Genomic DNA, 27,442 nt, shown 5'->3' with positions numbered 1-27,442 from the left:
GGGGCTGCTTTTAGAATTTGTTTGTATAAACGAATTTCCCATTTATTTTGAAACTAATTTTATCAAAGCATATAATTATTTCTTCTATGAAGACTACAGTAAGATATAAGTGATATTTCTGTTTAATATATCCTTATTTTTGACCAATCAAATAACTTGGTTAATAATATGAAGGATAATATTTAAATATCCTTTTACGGAGTAAGGGAAAATAAAGGGAGTTAGAAAAAGAGGGTATCCTTAGCTCGAGTGGGATGATGGTGGTTGGAACTTAAATACGCAAGGGCTGTGTTTCCCCACCAGACACTGTCTCGGTGCAGAATGTGCTGTCTGCTTTTGTTCTGATGACCACATTCCTCTACTTAGAGTTAAGAAAGTGAATTTACCGTGTCTGAGAAACGGTAAAACTTCTCCAATGCAAAAGCTTCTGTCTGTGGGAAGGTAAAGTGGACCAAAAGGGATTGAGAAACCAGAGAATCAAGGCAAATATGATTAAATATACTTGCACAATTGGTTTTAATTGCATGTATCATTTCAACACACATATGTATCAATTAACAGATTTTCGCATATGCAAGGTATCCACTCCCCAAAGTATGCAATGAACTAAAACAAGCCTGGATTTTTTTCCTGCCCTAAATCTTAATTACAATAAATATTGTATTTATTGCATTTCAAATAGTGATCAGAAAATAATAAGATATTATTACTATTTGTGCATTTCTACCTTTTCCTGGAGTGCCAGTCACTACCAAAATTAATCTTGCTGTCATTCTATGAGCTAAAGAAGGAGCATCAAATATTTGTATCCCGATACTCTTAACAGGTGGTAAAACTTAATAAAGAGTTGTTTTGCTAAAGATTTTTTTTGAAGGAGGGAACAGACTTGAGCATGTAAACTAGTCTATTACGTTCGTTACCCACTGGATATCATGACTATTGTACGTGCCGTGAGTAGAAAATGTCTGAGCTCTCAGCCCCCACGGGGACACCACATGTGTAATACTTTTCATTTCTAGTGTTTTCAGCACATGATTGATACTCCTCTAGAAAGAGAACAGTAGAGAAGTTAAAAATAAATGTAAAAAAGCAAACCAAACTGAGAGAGAAATAAGTATTGCCTTATTTCTTATTAGTGATAATAAGGAAAAATTGTCTTTACCAGTCATTAAGGAGAGAGAATGACAAGAGCTTCACCACTGTGGTACAGAATTTTTTGTGCTGTTATAGAGTTTCAGCCAGTGCCAGGTATCATAAGAGAAAGGGGGAGCAAGTAGGCAATCAGGGAGGCAAAAAGGGGAAGAAAAAGAGAGGAAGGTAGAATGAGGAGGAATGAGAAAAGTATAAGGAACCAACCTACAGAGGTGAGGTCAGGGGAAAGAGATTAAAAAAAGTTTATCTCCCATCAAAATATGTTTTAATGTACAAATATATGCTTTTATTTTCATAAAAATGTGATCAAATGCAAGCTCTAGCATCGTTTTTTATCTAATGTGTCATCCAGAGTATAACAATGCTCAGGTCCCTTCCATGCTACACTGAATTGGGTATTTATTGGAGTAGGTAGGTAATGATTCCAGGGAGTTGTTTAAACATGATTGAATAAGTTATTGCTGTAGAAGATGGTTAATACTGAGTAGGCTCAGCAGTGAGAGATCAGGACTTAGTGCTTTAAAATGTTTTATATCTATAAATCACAGCCAATAAATCAGAAACCATAAGGAATCCTTTAAAAAATTAAATCCTTAAAAATGCACGCTCTGTGAACCAGACTATTAATTTTAGGATTTGAGTATGTTTTGACTTCACTATTCCAGTGTATTGGATTCTGGCCACGGTTTCTCCTGTTGTACACATCTTTGATATTTAGTGCTTAAGAATCCATTTGCTTTGAAAATATCAGCTGGCACATTCACATTAAGAGAAGTAATATCATAGATATGCTAGTCAGTAGAAACTCTCCTTTACAGACAAAGAAAGGGGTTGATTAAAACTATCATCAGGTAAAGAGAATAACATTGCAATCTTAATAGAGGGGAACAACCCCATTCTTTACATCCAGTTCCAATTAGAGATTACTTCAATTTCCTGTGGTCTCCCAATAATGTTCTACATAACATTTCTTCTGGGTTTCATTTTTCAGTTGATAGCAAGGCAAAAATAGTACCTTGTTGTGTTTCCCATGGGGATTCAGAAGAAATGTCTTAAAATATGAAAGAATGCATCAAGAAGATGCCACATAGCTTCACATCAACATAATACATAGGTAATATGTGATGGAAAATTAAAGGAGTTAGTTTGAAAAAAGAAACAACTTTAATAGTTATATTGTATGACTATGTCAAGTAACACCATCAGAAACATTCTAACATTGTAAATAAGAATAACATATTTTTGTCAATTGCAAAAAAATTGTGTCTTCCAGGAAGTACATTAGAAAGATGTTGATAAGCTCTCATGTCCCCAGATATGCTGTGTACAGTATAGCTAGATGTCACCATTTTCTCCCTGATGCTATTTTTGACAATTTTAGTTTCAGTTGGACAAAACCAAAGGAACATCATATCGTTTAGTCCCCAGTCTCCATTTCCTCTCTGTACATCCGATTAAATATAAGAAATTCACTTCCCAGTGAAAACTGGTATCCCAGTGAACCCATTGCATTTAATCCTTTACCTTATTCTTTCTCTTTCGTCGAAATCGCAGAAGTTCCTTGTGTTGTCTTGATACAAAATTTACAGCTGCATATTCCAAAAGTGCTGAAAACACAAAAAGGAGGCATACTGCCATCCAAATGTCAATAGCTTTGACATATGAAACCTAGTCGAAAGAGAAAGAGAAAGCAAGCAAATTGATTTGTGTTGTTTCTTCCATTGAGGACAAAACTGAATGTCTGATTCTAAATTATACAATTTACATACCAGGTTGGGGGGAAAAAAAAGCAAATGCTACCAATATATCTTTTTACTTGAGAATTTTTCAGTAATTAATTTTGCAAGTTTTATATATTAGTCATACATTAAAATTTGTGTATTTTTTGCCATTTTTAAAAAATGAAACACTAGACCAAAAACATATGATGAAAGAAAAAATAAGATCAAATATCATTTTACCTTCAGGGTAATATAGTATAATACTTGAAAAGTATGAAGTAACATTGAAATACAGATAATGCCATTGACCTTTTAGCTCCATATTTTCTTCATTAAAAAAGGTGTTTTATTTTGAAGTAATTTTAACCTTACAAATGTTACAAGAACAGCAAAAAGAACTCCCACGTTCTGCAGTTAACATTTGGTTACATTTATCAATCTATATATCTTTATCTCTGTCTTTATATCTATATCTGTGTTTTTCTCCCTGAACTATTTGAATTTAATATGCAGATGTAATGCCCCATTACCCCTAAATACGTATGTGTATTTTCTAAAAGAAAAGGACACTCTCTTACATGGCCCTGGTACATCCAATAAAATCAGGAAATTAACATTAGTAAAATACTACCAGCTAATCCTAAAATCCCATTCTGATTTCACCAATTGTTCCAATAATGCCCCTTCTGGCAGAAAAACATTTTTATTCCAGTCCAAGATTTAATCTAGAACCATGTGTTGCATTTTGTCATATCTCTTTAGTCTTCAATAGGGAACATTTGCTCAGTCTTTCCTTGCCTTTTGTGACCTTGATATTTTGGATGAGTGCAGACCAGTTATTTTTTTTAATGTCTCTTACTTTTGGTTTATCTAATATTTCCTCATTTTAGACTCAGGTAATGGGATTTTAATAGGAACAAGGATACCTTCTTCCTCACAGTGTAGTATATCAGGTGACACTATCAGTGTTGATCAGTTGTTCAAGGTTTTGTCTATAAAGTTTCTCTACCCAGAAGTTACTAATTTTCCCTTGTGTGGGGATGATTCGAAACGACACAAATATCTTTTTACTCTTTAAACTTTCACCCTCTAGACATTGATGCTACTTGCCTGAATTAATTATTTACAGTGTTGATTTCCCAATGGGAATTATTCTAACTCCATCACTTCACCTACATTTATTAGTTAGCATTATATAGTAAAGGAAGTGTCTGTCTTCCACATTTATTTGTTTACTCATGTATTTCTTTGTAATAGTATGAACTAGAATAACAATTCTTGTTAATGTTGTAATGCTATTTATTTTGATGTTGACATTGTCTAGTTTGGGTCAATAGGAGCCCCTAGAAGTGAGCCCGGCCCATATATCCTCTCGGCAAGTCTCCAGCATGATTTCAGTACTTCCTTACTTTCTGGCACAAGAGAGTCTAGACTCATCTTGTACTTTTCCTGTTCCAGTCTTTGATTGAGCCCTTTCTCCTAGAATCCTTTCTGTAGGGAAGAACAGCTTTTAGAAACCGAGGTCTGGGCACTGTGTTCTCACTGCTTCCTGGGTGTCACTGTTTCTAGACCCTCTTAGTAGACAGAGTTAGAAATTTATACACACACACACACACACACACACTAACGTATATATCACCTATCTATACAGAACATATAATGCTACATATATTTTATAATTATATGCAATTATATATTTTATATAATTATTTATATATTATGTATACAAAACATCTGTCATCTATCTATCTATGCATTATCTAGCTATCTAGCTATCTTTCTATCTATGTTTAAAACATGAATTCACACTGGTATTTCAAGTTCTAATTTAACACCACAGGGTTCATTCTAGACTTTACCCTTTCCATAGATGCAACTTTCTCTAACAGAAAGTGATCTCCCATGACCTTCAACATGTATTTCATTATTCTCCATGTGTGGAACTAATATCTTCATTCTGCTGGCCACCCCCAGCCTAAGTCTCAGTGGTCCCAGCTGCTTCATGGGTTCTAGACCCATACCTAACGGTCCCACTGGCTGTTTTGGTCCTGACCATCTCCTTGATTCTGGGACCCTGGTCTTGCCAGCCCCACACAGCGTCCTTGACCCTGATCACTTCCTTAGCTATGGGCCTTGTGGTCTCCTGTCACCTTAAAGGTAAAGAAGAGAAGAGACAGAAAGGGAAAGGAACAGACAGAACACACAACTTTAAAATTATTATTATTTTTAAGAGAAGAAACACTAAAGAAAGGAAGAGTAAAAGGACGAGATAGGCTTCTATTTTCTAGAAACAGACTGATATTGACTTAAGTCTTTTGCAGACAACAATTCAGTAACATTTAAGAAATTGCTTTAACATTGCTCTCAGTTAATTGGGCAGTGATTTGAGGTTGTCACTGAACAAATATTGCTGTATACATCAATTGCTCAAGGATGAAAATCTGCTTTGAGTTTTAGTGTCATTTCTTATGGTGTATGTGTGCGTACGACACAGCTAAAGTATTACACCATGCAAGCAGTACCAGTAAAATCATTGCCTTTCATGGAGTAAGCATGAGATCATTTTATTGCATACCTCAGACATGCCGATTAGATTTGGAAAAAAATTCTCTCATTTGCCAAGAATTATAAAGAAGAATGAGAGATATTTATGAGAAGTATGGGTTTGGTTTTTATTTTCAGTTTTTCCTAGGAAATGAGCAGTTACCTAGAAGTTTGCTTTTCCACTGATAGAAATAAATGTCCCTTCTCCAAGAAGATGAGGCTCCAGGAGAGCAGAAAGTCAGGCTTGATGTAGGCAAGGATGCACTGACTGCTCCTTTGAACCAGTGTCTAGTTAGCTTAAGGATCAAAACCTTACACGTTGGCAATTTGACTATTTTGATGCTGTTTGTATCGCTATATTTCTTGTTCTATCTCGTCATCCTTAATACTTGGTCAAGTTCTGTCAAATGTCAGCCTGTGAAAATCTTGATCAAATTTCGGTTGTGGTTTAACAGGGGAAGTGGCTAAATATTGGAGGGAGAGTTATGGTGGAGGGAGCAGCAAATACAGTAAGGAAACAACTTCCTGCCTCCTTTCCCAGTTGGCCGTTCATGTCTCAGGCTAGAATTTGCCCGAGTCTGGTTCTGAATTCCATGACACCTGTGCTTATCCTAAATAAGTTGCATTGTACTTGCTTATTTCTTGTTTTCTTTCTGTTTAAACTGGGAACTCTTTGAGGGCAGATGGCATCTCTGTTTTGTACACCATGACAAGAGTGTCTGGAATATGTGTACATATTGGCTGAGTGAATGGACAGATAAATGAAGGTGTGAAATATTAAAATGCAGGAGAAGAATGAATGGTAGATGATGATTCACGTGGAGGTGCACTTTCTGGAGCAATGCTCTGTCACTATCTTGGATTGGATTAATTTTCTTTTAAAAAGAGGTCATTTCGTGACACTTCCAAGAAATGTAGCTTACATATGAAATATGTAACTTACATATGAAATATGCCAACAAAGCAGCTCCCTGCATCGCCTCCTGTATCGTAAGTGTGACTTCTATTGATCAGAATGATCAGAATGATCTCTACTGAGCAAAGAGAAGTATGCCCTCATTTTATTCCAGTGGTGTGCTAAGTGTCCTGCTGTTTGCAAAGAATAAGTTTAAGTTTCGTAAGTTCTGCAGCTATGCCAGAAATTTCTTGCTGCCTTCAAATACATATAGGCCTGGAAGATGTAATACTGCTTTCAAAGGCACTATCTCAAGCTACCCCATTCCTGAAAGAATGAGTCATGAAGTATGTGTGCATTCTTTAACAACTTAAACCTATAATGACGTGAACCAAAGAAAGTAAATCAGAAATTTAATTTCCAAACTAACCCAACAAATGGTTTCGATGACAACAGACATATATGCAAGCATCCGTTGTGTCTCCCGGGTTCTGCTCATTGTGGACAGCTCCTGATTGTTGAGCCCTAAAAGCCTACCTTCCTCAATCTCTGCTCTTACCCCACTTCACCTATTTCAACTCTTTTTCTCGTCCTCCACCCTCACTGCCCCTCTAAGGACAGCAAACTGAAGACCTGGGTAGTGTGGAACTCTAGGCCTCATAACTTTAAATAAAGACAGCAGTTCTTACTCCAACACATTTGCAACATACTCACGGCCCACAACACGCTTCCGTGGCTCACAGTTATCACCTTCTTTCCATCCCCCACTGCCTGCTGTCCTTTGGGGCAGGCTCATTCTGATTCTGTTCATCCTCTGGATCACCTTGCCACCTGTCCCCTTGTCCACTGTGCTGTTGGAACCCTAATTCTATTTTAAGCAACAATCTCTCCTCGGTATTACTCCTTGAATACAAGTCCACAATCTGTTTTATGGTGTGTAAAGCCCTTCACAATTGGCCCCTAGCTCACCTCTCTTACTACATGCATTCATTCACTTTTTTTTCTCATTCAACATTTACCAAACATCATCAATGTACCCAGTACTGTTCCTAGTGTTGTATTTACAGAGATGAGTGAGATAGGCAAGATCCATCGTTAGTGGAACTTCCGTTCAAGTTGAGGAAAACATACAATTAAGAAAAAAATAGGGGCGGCAGGTTGGCTCGGTTGGTTACAGCGCAGTACTCATAACACCAACGTGGCCGGTTTGATTTCCACATGGGCCAGTGAGCTGTGCCCTCCATAACTAGATTGAAAACAATGACTTGTCTTGGAGCTGAGTTGTGTCTTCCACAACTAGACTGAAAAAAAATAAAAATGACTTGACTTGGAGCTGATGCGTCCTGGAAAAACACACTGTTCCCCAATATTCCCCAATAAAAAATTTTAAAAAAAAGAAAAAAAATTATATAAACAAAGCTAATTTAAGAGAAGTGTAGTAAGGAAACTGCAATAGGGTATGGGAAGAGAAGGACAGGGCGAAGGAGGCTGTGTTAAATGGGGATGTTGAGTGAAGACCTCTCTGAGGATGTGATAATTAATTACCATCTTATGCCACTTTCTCACGTGGTTATATTGTTCTAACTATACTTTCCTTCCTTTAGTTCTTGGAACCTGAAAGTGATTGACAAGCTCCATCATGCCTCAGCAGCTTTGTACTCCCTATTACTTCTGTCTGGAACATTCCGTCTTTGGGATAACTGATGTTTATCCTTCAGGTTTCAGCTAAAGCCACATCCTACAAACGCCCAGACCAGGACAGCCTTTCCTGCCTCCCTACCTCCATTTTTCTCAGATCACTCATTACAATTATATTTCTTTGTAGGTAGTTCCTATAAGGTGACTGCTGAACCATTTCCACCTTCAGTTAATGACTCTATTCCACAATCCCTAAGTGCTTTCTATTTTCAACTTTTGTTACAGGGATGTAAAACTTAGAATGTTCTTGAGGATTTCAAAGTGAAATACCTACAGTAATATTTTACCAACCTATATGTTGATAACAAACACCAAATAATTCATCTTATTATTGACTGTGTCCCACTGTACTGATATTATCCATAATGTATCTTTCTCTTTTTAAGCTAATACATCCTATGAGCTATGATAAGGGTCAGGTCTTATTCATATTTGTATTTCTAGGGCCTAGCACAGTGCTCATTGTGCTATAGACTCAGATAATGTTGATTTGATTGAACCATGTGGAGTGAGTTGTAATCACTGGCCCTTTGTTATTGGAGAAGTAATTCTAATAACTAACGTGCCAGGAAATGTCCTTAGTAGTGTCCATAGAACTACCAAACGTCTTTAGTAGTTGCCCAAACGTAACACTTTTTTTTTAAAATTAAAGTTTATTGGGGTGACAATAGTTAGTAAAGCTACATAGATTTCAGGTGTACAATTCCGTAATACATCATCTATATATCACATTGTGTGTTCACCACCCAGAGTCAGTTCTCCTTCCATCACCATATATTTGATCCCCTTTACCCTCATCTACCATCCCCCTCCCCCCTTACCCTCTGGTAACCACTAAACTATTATCTGAGTCTATGATTTTTGTTTGGCCTTATTTGTTTGTCTCGTTCCTTTGTTGTTTTCAGTTTTACCCACATATCAGTGAAATCATAAGGTTCTCGACTTTTTCTGTCTGACGTATTTCTTTTAGTATAATAATCTCAAGATCCATCCATATTGTCACAAATGGCACTATTTCATCTTTTCTTATGGCAGAGTAGTATTCCCTCTATGGAAGGACACTTTGGTTGTTGCCATGTCTTGGCTACCATAAATAAAGTTGCAGTGAACATCAGAGCACATGTATTTTTACTGATAAATGTTTTCAGAATTTTTGGGTAGATACCCAGGAGAGGGATTGCTGGGTCATATGGTAATTCTATTCTTAATTTTTTGAGGAACCTCCACACTGCCTTCCATAGCAGCTGCACCAATCTGCATTCTCACCAACAGTGTATAAGTGTTCCTTTTCCTCCACAGCCTCTCCAACACTTGTTATGATTTGTCTTGTTGATGCTAGCCATTCTAACTGGTGAGAGGTGGTATCTCATTGCGGGTTTTTTTTTTTAAATTTTATTGGGGAATATTGGGGAACAGTGTGTTTCTCCAGGGCCCACCAGTTCCAAGTCGTTGTCCTTCAACCGAGTTGTGAAGGACGCAGCTCAGCTCCTAGTCCAGTTGCCATTTTCAATCTTTAGTTACAGGGGGCACAGCCCACCATCCCATGCAGGAATTGAACCAGCAACCCTGCTGTTGAGAATTTGCACTCTAAACAACTGAGCCATCTAGCGCCCCTTCCGGAAGCTCAGCGGCAGCTCATTGTCTTCAATCTAGTTGTGGAGGGCGCAGCTCACTGGCCCATGTAGGAGTCGAACCGGTAACCCTGTTGTTCAGAGTTCACGTTCTAACCACCGAGTCATCTGGCCTCCCCTCATTGTGCTTTATATTTGCATTTCTCTGATGATTAGTGATGTTGAGAATTTTTTCATATGTCTGCTGGCCATCTGTATGTCCTCTTTGGAGAAATGTCTGTTCAGGTCTTCTGCCCATTTTTTAATTAGATTTTTTGTTTTCTGTTGTTCAATGTATGAGTTCCTTATATATTTTGGATATTAGCCCCTTATTGGAGGCATTGTTTGCAAAAGTCTTCTCCCTTTCGGTTGGTTGCCTCTTTATTTTGTCGATGGTTTCTTTTGCTGTGCAGAACCTTTTTAGTTTGATATAGTCCCATTCGTTTATTTTAGCTGTTACTTCCCTTGCCTTTGAGATCAAACTCATAAAATCCTCTTTGAACCCAAGGTCCATAAATTTAGTACCTATGTTTTCTTCTATGCAGTTTATTGTTTCAGGTCTTATGTTTATGTCTTTGATACATTTTGAGTTAATTTTGGTACATGGTGACAGCAGTCTAGTTTCAATCTTTTACACATGGCTTTCCAATTCTCCCAGCACCATTTATTGTAGAGGTTTCTTTTCTCCATTGTATGTTTTTGGCTCTTTTGTCTAAAATTATCTGTCCATATTTATGTGTGTTCTCTCTTTACTGACAATCAATCCTGGTGTATTCTCCCAGTTCCTTAGAATTTCCAAGTAAGCTGTGATGAGTAATTCTGGCTGTGGAATGGTCAAGTGATTCAAGTGTACAGCTAAATGCCTTTTCTCCGAGATATGCTGAAATTTTTCCTGCATGTGGCATAGCTTTTTTTTAGGTATTTTATTTCAGATCACATTGACTATTCATTAATCTTTGGTTTTGTAAAATCCAAATACTAGTACACTTATCCTACATTTCTCCCTGGTATAAAACCTGTGGAAGAATTTTGCATTTTGTAATGTTTATAGGAAAAAAACAATACTAGTCTCAAAATCATTTTGATCTTCATTTAAGTCCGAAAGCCAGAGAGAGAAAAGAATAACAATGGAAAAGAATTACATTTTAAAAACAGGTGTTGACGTGGAATAAAGCTAGTATTGAAAAAGCAAAAGGAATTGACTGAAGAACTGCTTTCTTGGAAGACTAGGTGGTGAATCACAGAACACAGGACGTTGTGAGCTTTTGACATTTATCATCCTGGAAGGTGACACAACAGCAGAGTCCTACTGATGTCACGTTCACACTGATTATAATCCTCATAACCTTTAGTAAATGAAGCATGCTTCAAACACAGTATTTATGTTCCACATAAAGGTTTTCATTTGAAGAGATAAAATGTGACTGAAAATCGTAATAGCAGAGCTACATTATTTTCAAAGTGATAAACTTGACCAATCCCTTCAGTCACCAGATAAGAAAAGTGCAACCCAAATGGCTAATGGATTTTGAAAGGTCACCCAGTTATTTCTGATTTCTGCTTCAGTTATGAGTTTTACCATCATCTCTTCTATAGGACATGGCTCTTATGTTTAACACTTAAATGAAACTGTAAAACCTAGATGTCGTTGGAAATGCTTCTTAGGTTCATGCTGTTAGTTACTAGCATTTCTTAATATATTGATTTTTTTTACCTGCTCAGTTAGGATTGAATTATATTTGTGACTTTTCTCTCCTCTGCATTTTTGTACTGGACGTGTTGTATTTCTGTAACTTCATATTTATTGTAATGCTATACCATTCTATTCCCTTTTTCTCTGAGGTCTACGGCCTTTATTTATAACTTCAAACAGGAATCATAAAGACAGATAAAGACTGTTAGGTGCTTTTCAACACAGATTTTTGGACCAAATTCTTTATTCCACTGGTGATTGGGTAGTTTTACATCCGTTATTTTCTGTCAGGAAAATTTGCGGTATGATTCTAGGATATACATGAAGATGGTAAAGGGAGTTGAAGACATTATTTAGGTAAAATTACCTCAAAGTTGCATACATATCTTTTGTTTTTAAGTTTAGTTTGATGCCAAAGCTATCTCATTATGTCTTTTCAAAAATGTTTTAAACTATGTGATTGCTTATATATCTAATTGTGCCAGATTTAAAAATTTATGCAGTGCTCTTTATCTATGTCAAATACACTGGACATGCTTGATAATTGTAATTTTCAGCTTAATGAGTTCTAGTAAACCTAGTAAATGTAGACTCTAAGATCAAATGTAGAACCAGAGATATCTATCATCTTCTATTCTACTTATTATTGGACCCAACTATGTTTAGGAATTATCTGTTAACAAAACACTGATAAAATTGGGGGATATAAATATGCATTATATCTTGTGATTTTAACAAAAAGGGTATGAATAAACAATTCTTTCATTTTCTGTGCATTTTTCTTTTTCTCTCTTTTCTCTTAATGAATGTAATGTAGAAGCAAATTAATATATTCAATGAAAAATTTTTAAAATTCTTGAAATTTTATATATGTTGCTTATATCAAATATTCTCTTATAAAGTTAAATTTACTCATTAAATATTACTGAATTTCAAATGAACCCCCTTGCATCATATTTGTACTAAATTTGATTGAAGTGGGGGATGGGTGAAAAGGGGCAGGGGAACACAATCAATTATATTGTGACAAATTTACATGGTGACAGATGATTGTTAGACTTAGTGGGGTGCTCAAATTGTACGATGTAAGAATGTCGAATCACTGTATCATACACCTAATATAATCAATATAAGATTGTATACCAACTATACTTAAATACATTTTTTTAAAAAAGCAAAAACAAATAAAAAAATAAACTTGATTGAAATAATTTTAGTTAACTATATTTTGAACAGATATTAGAATCTTGTATTTAAATGGTGAGGACCAAAATATTACTGACAGTAATAGTTATTAGTTGCTATACTAATTGGAAACCCTGATTACTGCACAACTCCCCCTCACCCCCTCTTACATTATCGCCGACATTTACAACTTACTCTCCTTTAAAACTGCAGGGTATTCTTTTTTTGAGAAAAATGAGATTGTATTTTTTGAGAACTAATTAGATCAGAACACAGTAGTGAATAGAAATCCTTCCTTTTTCTTCTTGTTTCTTTCGTGTAATGTCACATATAGATCTTTGTGTGCTCACACAAGCATTGCATTCAAATAAAAATATAACAGTCTGATTTATGTTTTCTAACAGTTGTAATCACTTCTATAGTTGGCATCTTTATGAAGAATAAAAACTTTATATAAAACTTATCTTTATGTTGTCTAAGAACCAATGTTTTTATTATACTGGAAGGTAGATATATGCAACATGTAAATTCTTTTTCATTAATTTGGTGATTCTCGGGTGGAAATAGGATTCTGCATAAGTAAAGAATAATTTAATTACATTTTTACATTCTCTTTAGAGATGGAAAATGACATATCTTGCTTTTCAAGTGAAGATTAAGTACTCAGTAAATGCTCAAAAGCTCACATTGTCTTTAGATATCTGCATGATATCAACTCAATAAATACCTATTGTGTAGTGATTTAGGCTCTGAGGATAGAAATGTGGAAAAGATATATGTCCTCTCAAAAAGCTACTCCTGGTGGGTTTCACAAACAAATTGAATGGGGAAAAACCATGAGAGGAAATCATTCACGATAAACAGCTTTTGGCGTAGAACTTGCCATTTTCATCAGCTACTGCATTCTGAGCTTCTGTGAAATATTTCACTAATTAGCCACCTTCAAAATTTCAAGTGCTTCTTATTTTTCAATGCTTAGTAGCTCTGTTCTGAATGAGATGGCTACAGTGGTGGGGGCTAAATGGAAAAAATTGCATAAGATCTCCCTGTTTCTTCTCTTCCCTCTTCCCTCCCTTTTGCTTTCTTGAGAATTTACTAATATGACAGAGTCTGGTCTTTGGAAAGAGATAGAAAGTTCTAGCAAATCATAGTCCCTGAGATATGTAAGATGATTTATTGACAATCCCTTTCCTCCTCCCTTCCTCTCCTAGGTTCTCTGCTTAACTTTGGGTTTGGCTAGGAGACTTGGTATGCCTTACAGAATGAGCACATAAGTGACTGTGTGCCAATTCTGAGCAAAAATCTTGCATGTTTCTGCTTGCCTTGCTTTTCTGCACTCCTCCATGGAAGAACACGCTACCAGTACCTGAGGCCCCAAAATGGGAAGACATAGGCAGCAGACCAGAACCCACTCCACAGCCTAGATTTAAGCTCATCCTAAATCAGCCAATCTCAGATAAGTTCAGAAGAGGCACAGGAAACACACAGGCCTCTGAGCAAGAATAAATGTGATAAGCCATTGAGATTTGGAGATTGTTTGTTATGCAGAATAATTGCAGTATAACTGCATTGAAACAGTTCCTATAGCCCCATGTATCTCATAATATATTGTGTTCAGAGCTAGGGTTTGGATGAACTTGGAATCTAGAGATTCTCCCACCACTGCCAAGTTGGTGTATGGTTGTGTGTGAATGTGTGTGCATGTGAGTGTGTACAGACATATCTGTCTGTTACATGCTAGGTTCAAGGGTACCTGATATGATAACAGGTTTGAAGCTCATTGCTGAAAGACCAAATTGGTGTGTATGTGGTGATACTTGTGTGTTTCTGCAGAAGAGATGAAACAGAAAACACGCACCAAAACTGGACCTTAGCTGGTCTTACCAAACAGAATGAAAAATGAATGGGAATTGAAAAATGAATAGGAAATAATTGATCTTTGGAAGCAGAAAAGAAAGGTCACAGTATATGTAATATTGCAGAATACCCACAATCTTCCAAGAGTTTCCTAATGTGGGTTCCTTCTAGAACCCATAATTTCCAAATGAAAATTATATTTTGTCCTTTCTACTGATTTTCTCTATTCCTACCCATCCCCATACTTAATAAAGAATATAATATAATACCTCTTCAATGAGGTATTACTGTAAATCAGACTTATACTCAAAAATAATTAAATGATTATTAATATCCCCACTTTCACTCTGATTAAAACTTAATCTTCCCAGGAAAGATTGCTTTTCCACATCTCAAAAATACCACAAAATGTTAGGATTTCAAAGAGTTTGGGAGAAAAGTTTTGGGGTGAGTGGGTCTTGCCTAAACACTCTAACCTATTCTGTGTATGAGGCAGAGATGACCATGGTGGAGAAAAGGACAGAGGAGACTTTAAATATTCAGGTCCATTTCCAACTAGTGGAAGAGAGCCAACCATAAATACATCTCTCCCCCTCTTTCTGGACTTTCTTTCATTCTTAGAAAAATCATCTCTGGACTGCTTCCCCTTCCATCTGCAGTTTACTCCCTGAAGTCTGAGGCCTGAGTGTCCCTGGTGAGAACTTTGGAAATTCTGACATTTTGACAATTCCATAAGATTGTGTTACAAACATCTCAAAGTTAACACATTCAACCATAGATCAGTTACCTCGCCCAACTTTCCCCATCAGTAACTATCACCACTACTTGCCCAATTACTCGCCCAAATGCCAACATTTACTCCTGCCTTTCCCTTAATCCTCAATGTCTATCTAGTTCATAAGCAAATCCTGTCTATTTCACTTCCAAATACTTTTTTCTCAAAAAACATCTACCCCTTTCTAAATCCATCTGCTACTTTCTACCTTGCTGCTACCAATCTAGCCAGACTATCATTTGCTCTGGACTATAGTAATTTGCTTGGTTCTTTCTCTACTTCTACTTCTACCCCTTCTATATGATTTTCATATAGAAGTCAGAGTGATCACTCCTCTTATTAAAATCTTTCCAAAACCCACCCCAAATAAACCTAATCCTTACCAAGATCTATAAAACATACCATGATAATGGCTCCATGATCACCATCATTTTTCCTCACCCTCCTCCAAGCCCACAGTATTTGAAAGTTTTAAAGTTACCCAACTTCGAAAAATTGCTTGCAATAGGATGCATTGTCAACTTCTTCTGGCCACTGATGCCAGCACTGCAGAAATGCCAAATAGCTCCAAGTTCAAAGAAATGAATCACAGCAATCTTCTTGCTCTGGGCTATTACATGCATAATTTATCATGACACTGTAGAGGTCAAAATCAGAACTCTCAGCTCTGTAGTTGTCAGGTGCTGGCTAAATATACTCTTTGAGATTTCCTACTCAGTCTTACTGATTTCCAAACTCCTTCATATTCTACAGAAGATGTATTGGCACAGAGCCTAGACAAAACACTAAGCAACTATCATCAATTAATGATTTATTATTTCTTCCTCCTATGCCTGATAATCTCCTATTGTTTTCCTGAATTTAACTTTGCTTTCCTACTTCCGAGAGTTTGTCAGTAGGACAATGGTGATTGTTTCAATAGCAAGACTTTCAGGCATCTGAGAGTTCTTTTGTGAGTTTGAGAATAGCAGATCTGAAGGCACATGGTTTCAAACATTTGTTCCTAAATACAAAAGTGAGACCCTCAAGTCTTGCCTTTATAGCCACCTCCCAATCACAGAATCAAAATTGCATTTTTCAAGACTTTCTACACTTTTGAAAGATCTCATCCAATAGGTTAATTCCTGTTTACCCTGGCTCTTCAATGGCTGCCTTCCTGAATTCTAATGTATGTAGCAAAATATGCTCAACCTCCCATCCCAAAGCCTAAGATGATGTGGTCACCTTCTCGTAAGAAGCCACCTTACTAATCAATTCTTCTTTGTGGGTCAGAATTAAATCTGTTATCATATTTCCAGTTGTCATCGTTTCTATGATCTGAGAGATGAATGGGGCTTTCTATACATTTATGTGTATAACTGGACTCATGGTTAAAAATTCATTTTTTTTTCCCTGAGATCACAATGAAATAAATGTCTTTTAAAAAGATCTTGAGATTATTATGCTAAGCGAAATAAGTCAGACAGAAAAAGTAGAGGACCATATGATTTCACTGATATGTCGGTAAAACTGAAAACAACAAAGGAACAAGACAAATAAAGAAACAAAAACTCATAGACACAGACAATAGTTCAGTGGTTACCAGAGAGTAAGGGGAGGGGGGGGGTGGTAGAGGACGGTAAAAGGAATCAAATATGTGGTGATGGAAGGACAACTGACTCTGGGTGGTGAACACACAATGTGATCTATAGATGATGTATTACAGAATTGTACACCTGAAACCTATGTAAGTTTACTAACCATTGTCACCCCAATAAACTTTAGTTAAAAAAAATATTTTTCCTATTTTTTGAGAAATAGTATTAAGCCATTCCAGGCCTTTCTTTCCTTTAAAAAACCAACAACTTGGATTTCTTGGTTTTTGTTTTTTTTAATTTATTACTTTTTAATTTTCCGCTTCCTCCACTTAAACCTCTATGTTCTCTCAATTCTGCCTTAATTTCTGAATCCAAATGTCTTTTTGCTGTGCTTCATGAAAGCTGGAGCTTCCTAAAATGGAGCATTTTGTGCTCTTCTTTCTGGTTGACATCTTACAGAATGAATGACCTTTCATTTCTGTTTAGCTCATGAAGAAAATCGATGAGTAAACTGGCAACTTCCTTTACAAATTGACTGTGGATCTTCTTCAACTATTACCATTACCCAGAGACCATTACCCATGGTATAAATAAGCATTGAGGCTAATTAGTTTAATCTCGTAAGCAGATTTATCATTTTCACTTGGACAATATTTTATGGAACAGTAGTTGATAATGTATCATTTGGAAAATACAATTAAGTGTTAATAAAAGCAAACCTTATTTTGAAACACGACCATTAAATCTTAGCAAGGCAGAGCGAGCATTGTTAAATATCTAGTTCTTCCTATATTAAATAACATTTTTAATAATAAAATGTTTGTCATCAACTTTTATTTATTTAGACATTTTAATATAATAAATTGAATCATAGAATGCAATTCATAGTAAGGCTTAAGGGAGCCATGGTCGTAGATTTATAATTTGCTTCACGTGGTATCAAATGCACAAGAAAAGTTAATATAATTTTATTATATCTATATCACTGTAATGAAAATAATAGTGAAGCTTGTTGGAAATCAGACAGGATGACTTAATTTACTTAAGATTGCTTAATTTTGATGGTAGAAATTTCTTTCTTAGAAGTCATTGAGAAGAAAAAAATAATTTTCTCTTGTTATGTTGCTAAATGGAGGAAAAGAGCTACTATGTTTTATTTCAGCATATCTTGTGAAAGGAAATATTGGCTCTTTTACAAACCCCACAGAGGAACAGTTTATTTTACTTCTGGCAGCTCAGCATGGACTAAAATCATGGTATTAGATTAGCTTTCTTTTTTATTGACCTGTGGCTATTTAAAAGCCAGAGGGGGAAAAACACCCCAAAATAATAAATGCTATATTTATCTCAGGGTGCAGTAATATTGGCACTCTCAACACTGGTAGGAGTGTAATTGTTATAAATTTTTCTGATGGGAAATTTAGCAATATGTATCAGTGTGTACAGTATCAGTGCAGCAATTATAGTTCTAAGACTTTATACTAAGAAAATAATAAAAATATACGTAAAGCTATATGTGTGTATATATCTTTGGATGTGTATATACACATACAAACATATATGTATATATTTATGTATATGACATGCATTATATAAATGTTCATTATTGTGTAAGTCCTAATAGTAAGTATATTATTATATCATGAATTCATACAATGCAGCATTGTGCCATCATTTAAACTTACTGTATAGATTCAATTTACACACGTTTGATAGATTTCTAAATGCTTAAAAATCTATAGATAAAAAAGTCTGTAGTGTATCAGAGTATGATTGAGGTTTAAATAATTGGGGGTCTTAACAACTGTGAATAGAAGATATATTGGTTTGCAGAATTTTTTTCATCTATTTTCCTGTTTTATAATTTTTTCTGCCTGAAACATCACCCATGAATAATAAATACTATTGAAAAATAACAAGCAAAAAAATATATATATACATATATATGTATATATACACATATATATATGTGTATATATACGTATATATATATGTATATATATATATATGTATATATACACACACACACAAATTATATGTCTCTTTAGTGCACTTACCTTTGGTAAGGAAGCTCGTGATCCTGAACTCTGTGTGGTCATAGTCAGCACAGTAGTTATTCCCAAAGCTACCCTGGCTGGAGCAGCATCCATATTGATCCAGAATGAAACCCAGGATAGAATAACGATCAGGAGACTGGGAATGTACATCTGGATCAGATAGTATCCCATTTGTCGTTCAAGATGGAATCGCACTTCTATACATGTAAACTTTCCTAATTGGTTGTAAAATAAATGTAGCAAAGGGTAAAAATTGGTCTTTGTTATGACATCAAATGTCACAATTTTGTTTTCATAATTTTGTCCTAAAGTTTTTCATTACAATGAAAAGGGATCCTATATCATATATGCACATCGGTTTCTGAAAAATATTCTTATTTTTGTGCTAGCATCTAGAAGCAACATAATATGAGAAAGTACTGTTTCAGGATATAGTATGTATTCTTATGACTTCACATCTGATTAGCGCTTCATACTTGCCAAAGTACTCAGAGATCTGTGATTTTACTTGATTGTCTCTGAGATGGACAGGAGAAATGTGTATCTATTACATAAAGACCTTCCTTACTCATTGACTGCTTCCGGTACTTTTATGTATTTATTTAGAGCCACGTGTTATTTGTTCCAGAAGGCTTTACATTTAAATTAAGTGCTAAAGGATAAACACAACTGAAGATGATTAGTTCCTTAAATGCAATTTATGTAAGTTATTTTATGCATTAAGAATTTGAAAATTATTAATGCAAACAAATAGGAAAGCATGTTATTTCTCATTATAATTTTGAACATAACTTAAAAATACACTTACTGAAAAGAAACCCAAGATACAGTTGTTCCATATATTTAATGCCTTTGTGTCTCTCTTATGGTATGTAATTAAAAAAGGAATAGATTGTGGTTTAATTCAACGTTTTGTTGACCTTTTGGCTTATTCCTTGGTTCTATTCCCTACTCTATTACCATGTTATCTTTCCTTAAAATAATTGTTTATATGCATCATCTAACTCTTGGTTTTAGTCTCTCCTTATTCTAATTGTAAAGAAGGATAAAATCAGGGAATTACGTGCTGATCATTCTTTAAGTGATGTTCTCTGACCTGATTACAAGAGAAAGAATCAGAGAGCACATCTAGGAAAATTGCTAGCGTATAATTAGACAGGGTTCAGCTCAAAACTTCTATTATTGTGACTTGAGCCACATGCAACTGCAATGCATGGGCAGGGCTGCAAAATAACAGGATGGGCTTAAAAGTCTTAACAGAGTTTCATAAACTGTGGGAAAGTTGGGTTCCACTCTTAAGTGTCTTGTAGTCAGAAACATATGCAACCTGTACGTGATCCTTTTATCGATTTATCAAATATATGCAGAATGCTTAAACATTTTTTAAGTATATAAACATACTTTAGATTTTTAAAGCTCTATTAAAATATAAAAGTGAACCTCAAAAACATTTGCTAAGGAAAAGAAGCCAGTCACAAAGACCACATATAATTCCATTTATATGGAACATCCAGAAAACACAGAGGGTGCCAAAAAAAGTACACATATTTTAAGAAAGGAAAAAACTGTATTAAAATTGTAATAATATACACTGATAACAAAAGATGAATACAAGTCATAGATAGATAGATAGATAGATAGATAGATAGATAGATAGATAGATAGATAGATATACACTTTTTTGGTACCCCTGGTATAAAGCTATAGAGACAGAAAGTTGATTGGTGGTTGCCTGGTGTTGCTGAGTGGGGAGGGCTGCTATTGGAGGTAAGGTTTATTTTTATCAGTGATAAAACATTCCAAAATTAGAGTGATAGTTGCACAACTATATAAATATACTAAAAATCATTGAACTATATTCTTTACTTTAAAGTAGTAAATTTTAATTCTTTAAAGAAGTAAATTTTATAGTATGTACATTATATCTCAATAAAGTTGATTTAAAAAAACATTCTTCAGTTATAAGATAAATAAGGTCTAAGGATCTAATATTATAACATGGTAACTTCAGTTCATAACACTGAGTACTTGAAGTTTGCTAAGAGAATAGAACTTAAGTGTTCTCTCTCTCACACACACACAAAAGGTAAATATATGAGGCGATGGATACGTTCATTCACACAATGGGGAAAATCTTTTCACAGTATATACATATATCAAAACATCACATTGTACACTAATTATCTTACAATTTTATATAAATTATACTGCAATAAAATTGGGAGGAAGCATTCTTGCTAATAGAGATCTAAGGGAAATTTTTCCTGTTTAGAGCAAAACTGTTCCTCCCTGCTTCTTCCTGGGGGGCAAGCTGTAATATTTTCACATGTACAGACAAATTTTCCATGTCCAAATCCACTCCTTATTTATTATTTTATCCAATAAGTATTTATTGAGTATCTATGTACTTCAACAGACCTAAGAAATATAGAGATTTTTTAAAAAGGGGGATACAATCCTTGGCTTTACAAACTCATGGTAATGAGGGAATCAGACAATGCATAAATAAAACTTACAAATTAAAGGTATAATTTCAGACTGTGAAAGCAGGAAGAGAAAGGGAAGAGGATTTGGGTGTTTAGCATATGCTTATTATGGAAAGTCATTTGAAGAGGTGATATTTGAGCAGTCCTGAAGTACAGGAGTATTAGGTTTGGAATAATTTAGGGAAAGAGGCTTAAATACAGAAGAAACAGCAAGTGTAAAGGCCCTGAGGCAGAAACAAATGTAGAATATATGAGAAAGCAAGCCACTATGGCAAGATTACAGTGCAAAGGGGAGAGAGGTAGAGAAGGGTTTTGGAGAGATGGGCAAGAGACACAATCAAGTTTGTGGCACTTTGTTACAGCAGTTTGAAGAAACAAATCTACCACCAGAAACCAAATCTAGAGGCTTTTTAGCATTTCTCTAAAAGTCGTTTATCATTGCAACTGCTCCTAGAGAGCTGAGCAAGTACCCTGGTGTTGACCCGCTTACACTTTATCTTTGTGTTGAGATGTTAACCTTGACCTACCTACTAAATTAAATATCAGCCTCACCTCTGATGAGGATAAGGTGAGGGGTGAAGAAATGTCAGTGACTTTTTCACCAGATGCTATGAATTGATTAAGAGGAATTGGAATTGATAAAAGAGATTAGTGATCTTGTATACTGACAGCTCAGATCACAGTTCTGGAAAATGCAGAGCGCAAGAAGAATCAGTTACTGTAATGAAATGATAAGAACCGCAACTGATGCTTGTGGGAGGCCATGCACCAGTAACACTGGAGCGATGCCTCAGTTGAGAGAAGTTTAACAGAATTTGTAGTTATAGGTTAGGCAGTTACAATAGATATTATGGGAATAGCCTGTGCCAGTTGAGAGAAGTAAACAGCTCTCAATGAATGCACAGCTATCACATTAAGTCTTTCACTCCTTGTCTTTAACTAGATCTGATATCTATTCTTAAAGACAAGAGGCCACTGTGTCAGAGTGAATAGCAGGTGCTTAAGGAACAATACCTGAAATGCATGAAATTGTGGCCAAAAGTTGAAGCAAATGAAGCGTTAAAAAAATTAATTCCTTTCATTTTTTCAGCAAACGCAATGTTTTCTGACCAAGATGGGTTAAAAAGTACATTCTAATGCTCACATAGAAATTAAAGGAGCTTTTTAAAAACTATCTTTATTGTGTAACCGTGGGCTTTTCACACACAAAAATATGTCCCATACAAATGAATCACATGACAATATACAATGAGTCGAAGCATCTGTAAGCTTCAAACGCATTCATTTTCTTCTCTATGACTATGAAAAACATTGAGCTATAAGTAGTTAAAATAATGAACCTATAACACTATGATTAAGAACATCTAACAATCATAAAACCACAAGTTGTAAGTGTACTGAAGAATACTCAACTCCTACCTGTGTTGTAATGTTTAGTGCAGTATCGTAAATCTTTCTCTTCTTTCAACAGAAACTGGGGCAGAGTGAGTCCTTCTGCCACTTGTACAGGTGCCTCATCTTGCCATTCAAAAATGAGATCATTCATTGTATATCCAACTGTGCAAAACAAAACAAAAATATTTATAGCATAAAAGGGCATTCAAAGAAATAAAACACACACACACACACACACCCACGTACAATTTATATGAGATGGAAAGGCCAAACACTGTCATCTTAACTCTATTAATTGAACTATTATTCCATCTCACAATTCCATCCCACAATAGTGTATCAAAGTCTATTCATATGGAATATTCATCAAATAATGTAAGAAAATGTAGTAGGCTAATAATAGGTATAACATGCGTGTAGAAACCTCAGAGGACATGCATTTGCATTCTTTTTTTCCTTGGTATAGGCAACTACTGGGTTAATTCAACAATTCACTTTGGTTCTACTCCTATAAATTTCCCCTCACTTTCTCTCAAATTATTCAGGACTCTCAACAATAACTGGAATTGAAACTGGTTAGGAAATGACCTCAGCTATAACATCTGTGGGAAGCAAGCATTAGAGCTACTACGTCGTACTAGAACTAGACACCATTCTTGGTTTAATCATTTAACTATTTCAGTTTATGGGATCGGTTTCTAAATTCCAAGTCCCAAAATAGACAAAATGATATTTTAAATAGAAATGTCTGTTATCCAGAAAATATCACAGCACAAAGAAAATCCACGTGGACTAGTTTGTGAAGAAGGAAACTCTTGCACGGACTATCAGTACTTCAGGAGAGAAGTAACTAATGTATTTTGTAATAGTCAGCATCTTTCCTATGCCTATAGAAGTACGTAAAGAGAAAAAGCACAGTTTTATCTTTTTCTTCCTTCTGAGTGAGAAGCTGTTGAACTGTACACTTGAAGGGCTGCTGCAGAAAGGGAGTCAGAAGTGCATGCAACCTGTCGGGGAAGACTCGTCACCATGCGCAATCACCATGGAGGTAGAAAGAGAGAGAAAGCATGGCCTTGCCTCTGAACAAAGTCAAGTTGTCAGATAAAGGAAGCAGCTCTATTTCTATGAAGCAGCAAACAAGGGACACTGTCCCCAGCAATTTTTCCTGTAGCTTATATTGTAAGGAGAGGCTGTGAGAGTGATTGGACTCAGCTGACGTGGCAGGCTGAACAGAGCAATGGGTAGCAAAGGGAACTGATCACCCTTCCACCTCCCACAATATCTGGAAAAGAACCTCCCCCAAAGAGCCAAATCCGATCTAGCTGTGGTAGGAGGGCCTGGAGCCAGAGGTCCAACTGCACCCACCCGTAGCCCCATCCCCCGCATCCCACCCCCCACCCCCTCACCCCCTCACACCCCCACCCCCGCAATGGGGATGGTAGCAGCAAGGGCATCAGTAGTTAGAGGATATCCTTAGACTGGGGTTCTGCTGTCAAAGTTTTAGCAGCAGTGCCACCAGTGTGATGGCTTATTATGGAGCAAGCACTATTTGGTAGAGGTTATCAAGTCATCCAGATTGAAGGGGGCAAATCTGAATTCTGGTTCCAGGTATGGGAACCTGCAAGACGATCTCTAGACCGCTGGACTTAGCACAGCAAGGGTTTATGCTTGGCTTGCTTATACTGGAATACATTTCATTGAACCTTTCAATTCATGATTTGCTTGCTGAAAATAGAAGGCTTTTGCTTTTATTCTTAAATACATATCCATTATAAATACCATTTTACCTAGAGAGAAAATACATGCCCATTTCTCAAGGATCAAAAGATAGTAAAATAGTCACCAATTGTTATTTGCTTCCAAGTAAGACATCGATCCTATTCTTCCATACCTGTAATCACTAAAGACAAGATATGTGAGATTTTATCCCAGTGTAGACAGATAAATGAAGAAATGAACTGAAACCTCATTTTTTTTTACATTTTAATTTTTCTTAAGGCCCTCTGTGAAAAGAAACTAGCCCTCTGAAATTCCTTCAAAGGCAAGCTTTAGTTAGTCTCTAATGTGATTTATAGGCATCATATTTAGCTTGCTCTTGAGTTAAATAATCACGCACACTACCCGATTTACGTATGGGCGTTTATAATCAAATTATGCTACTTTGTTATGGTCCATAAAATATTTGAGTTTGAAACCAAGATACAAATAGTGAGATGGCATGTTTAAGGGGTAAGTTACTCTTTTATTCTGAGTAACTTACTGGATGTTCAAGGAGAATAACTAAATGGTAATTTTGCCTAACTAAACCTTCCAACATAACTTTAAAAAAATCAATACTCTTCTACACAGTTCAGTATTTTAGCATCCTTATGCTTTTGGTTGGCCGACCTTTATGCACGTCTCTGACTGTTAAGGAGAACGGACTGGCTAATGAGATCAAGGTTGTGAGTTGAATTGTCTTGTACGGTAATAAGCTTCCCAACCAAAAATACTTTATTCAGAAAACGATGACATTAACCCTGAGTTCAACCAATAATCTATATATGGCAGCTGCAGTGAAACTTGTAAACAAATGGCTCAGTACAACCAAACACTTGTTTCTTCAACAACTACTGATTGAGCACTGACTACATGTAACGTATGCTCCTGGGCTCCTGGGAACGTGACGTGTTAGTACCAGGTGGAAAATAAGTGACATGGGAGAAATACAAAGTGGTATATGCGTTCAGAGGAGGGACCTATGATATCCACTAGGCCTCATTTGAGTTGGCCCTTGAAAAAAGTCAGAACCTGCATAGAAAGAATGAGAGAGAAAGTGAGGTCCTCAGGCAAAGGAAGTAGGATAATCAGTTGCAAGAAACTGCAAACTCCCAAGGTTTATAATACCAATAACAATAACTGCATTTGTCTAGGGCCAGTTTGCACGAAGGAGCCTATGGAATGAAAAGATAAATTAATGTAAGGTTGTGGAAAGTTTAAATTCCAGGTTGAAAAGTTTGATTATTTTAAATTCCCTATGGGCGATGATAAACAATTGAATCTTTTGAGCAGGGAAGTGACGCTGACAAAAAAATATGGTGCTTTAGAATTACTCTAACAGAATACTTTCATGGGATTCAGAAGGCCCAAACTGCTTTCATAATCATAAAACATAATTTGCGTTTTTCATTGTGTTGACATTTGCCCAGATGGTAAAAAAAACAATGGTGGGTAAAACTTTTAGTGCTTTAGCATAATTGAAGGCAAACTGGGGAGGTTGTTGTATTCTTTACTACTGTATCTCACAGTAAGAACAATGCCACTTTTATTTAAGAATGTTCTTGATCCTTGATGGATAATTTTATTAAATTTTGACCCTTATGTAATAAATATTCTTTTAGGATTCTGTGTGCCAAAATGGAAGCATATATCAAAGCACTTCAGCAGCATACTGTAATGGTTTGAGCCTTTTAAGGAAACGCATTGGCGTGATGGATTTGCAAGTTAAACCAGCTGGTTTTTCTTGAAACACCCTTTTTACTTGAAAAAAAAAAAAAAAAGAAGTCTGACAAACTGTGGTTATTATAATTAGGTATGGCAGGTCATTTTCTTAAAAATAAAGGAAGTGACTGAACCTATCATGTCCAGGGAAAGAACTGACAATATGAAAGCATATCAATAGTGATACAGAGTTTCAGCCAGACCCTCCAACTGCTGCTCTTCATTTACGTAGCCTTCAGTCTTCGTTCTAAGATCTTTTAACGTTCCCCAAATAAAGAGACATAGAATCTGCTTTATTGTAAACCCCATAGTGGAATCATTGGAAATTGAGATTCCCAGCTACATTACATGTTCGTGGAATATAGGGAGACCTCTAGATCTCTTCCAAGTAATATAACAGCTACTAAAAAAACCCCAGAAGTACTGGTTTAGCTTATTTACCTACCTACCTGCCTACCTATCTTCTATCATCTATCCGCCTATATACCTAAGTATGCCACACTGTTAGTTTTTTTTGGTTATGGCTGCCTACATTGGCTGGGGCTACCTCAGGTGATGCCTTCTCAGAATTCCTGGAGGGAAATGCGACACAAGACACGTCCATTGTCCAAATCGCTCTAACCTCTCTGAAATGTTTATCATTTTGTTGCACTGTCTTCCTACGCCACTGAATTCCAAATAGGTGGGGTAAAGTGTCCCCAAGGCACCTAGACAGACTCTTTCACCTCTCACTTGTCTGAACTTTGCTCACTCACTGGGAAGAACTTCTATTTCCTGATGTTGTCACTGGGAATTCCCCCTTTTGTTCTGTTTGCTGTCTTCCCTACCCCATGACTCCATCTGCTCTAGGCATTTCCACCTCTTCTCATCTCTGGGCAACTAAGATAAAATCCTTTTCAATATAATACCTATTAGAAAATGGATTTTAAATGTTGCACCACTTAAAATTAATATGAACAGAATTGTCATTCTCAATGTCAGCAAAACATATCATATGTACCATTAGGAGCTTACAAAGAAATGCAAAGATTAAATAATTAAACATTATTGAAAGGACAGAAAACTAAGATTACAAAAGATGGAGACATGCTGTGGTCTTGGGTAAGAGGACTCACTGTTGCGCACGTGTTATTCTCTCATAATTGATATATAACATCAGTGCAACTTAAATGAAAATACTAATGTAATTTTCAACTGGAAATTAATCTAAAATATTAAAGTATATGCATAACAAAGGCAGGGGTTTTTATATTAAATTTATTGGGGTGACATTTGTTAGTAAAATTATGTAGGTTTCAAATGTGCCATTCTGTAATA

The 27,442-nt window shown here is 35.9% G+C and overlaps 1 protein-coding gene across 2 annotated transcripts in view; it reads right to left on the bottom strand.

Moving 5' to 3' along the window:
• Positions 1-27,442, bottom strand: part of GLRA3 (glycine receptor alpha 3) — a 141,412-nt gene that overhangs the window by 14,804 nt on the left and 99,166 nt on the right. For both annotated transcript variants that reach the window (XM_033134602.1, XM_033134603.1), the window contains 3 exons: positions 22,670-22,807; positions 18,765-18,979; positions 2,677-2,820 (listed from right to left, as the gene is read on the bottom strand). In XM_033134602.1, the coding sequence (XP_032990493.1) occupies positions 2,677-2,820; positions 18,765-18,979; positions 22,670-22,807 (497 nt within the window). The remainder of the gene's footprint in view (positions 1-2,676; positions 2,821-18,764; positions 18,980-22,669; positions 22,808-27,442) is intronic.

Source organism: Rhinolophus ferrumequinum, chromosome 18, assembly GCF_004115265.2.
Source record: "Rhinolophus ferrumequinum isolate MPI-CBG mRhiFer1 chromosome 18, mRhiFer1_v1.p, whole genome shotgun sequence".
Lineage (NCBI taxonomy): Eukaryota > Metazoa > Chordata > Mammalia > Chiroptera > Rhinolophidae > Rhinolophus > Rhinolophus ferrumequinum.
The sequence above is the reverse complement of the archived record's forward strand: the minus strand, read 5'-3'. Positions and strand labels throughout refer to the sequence as shown.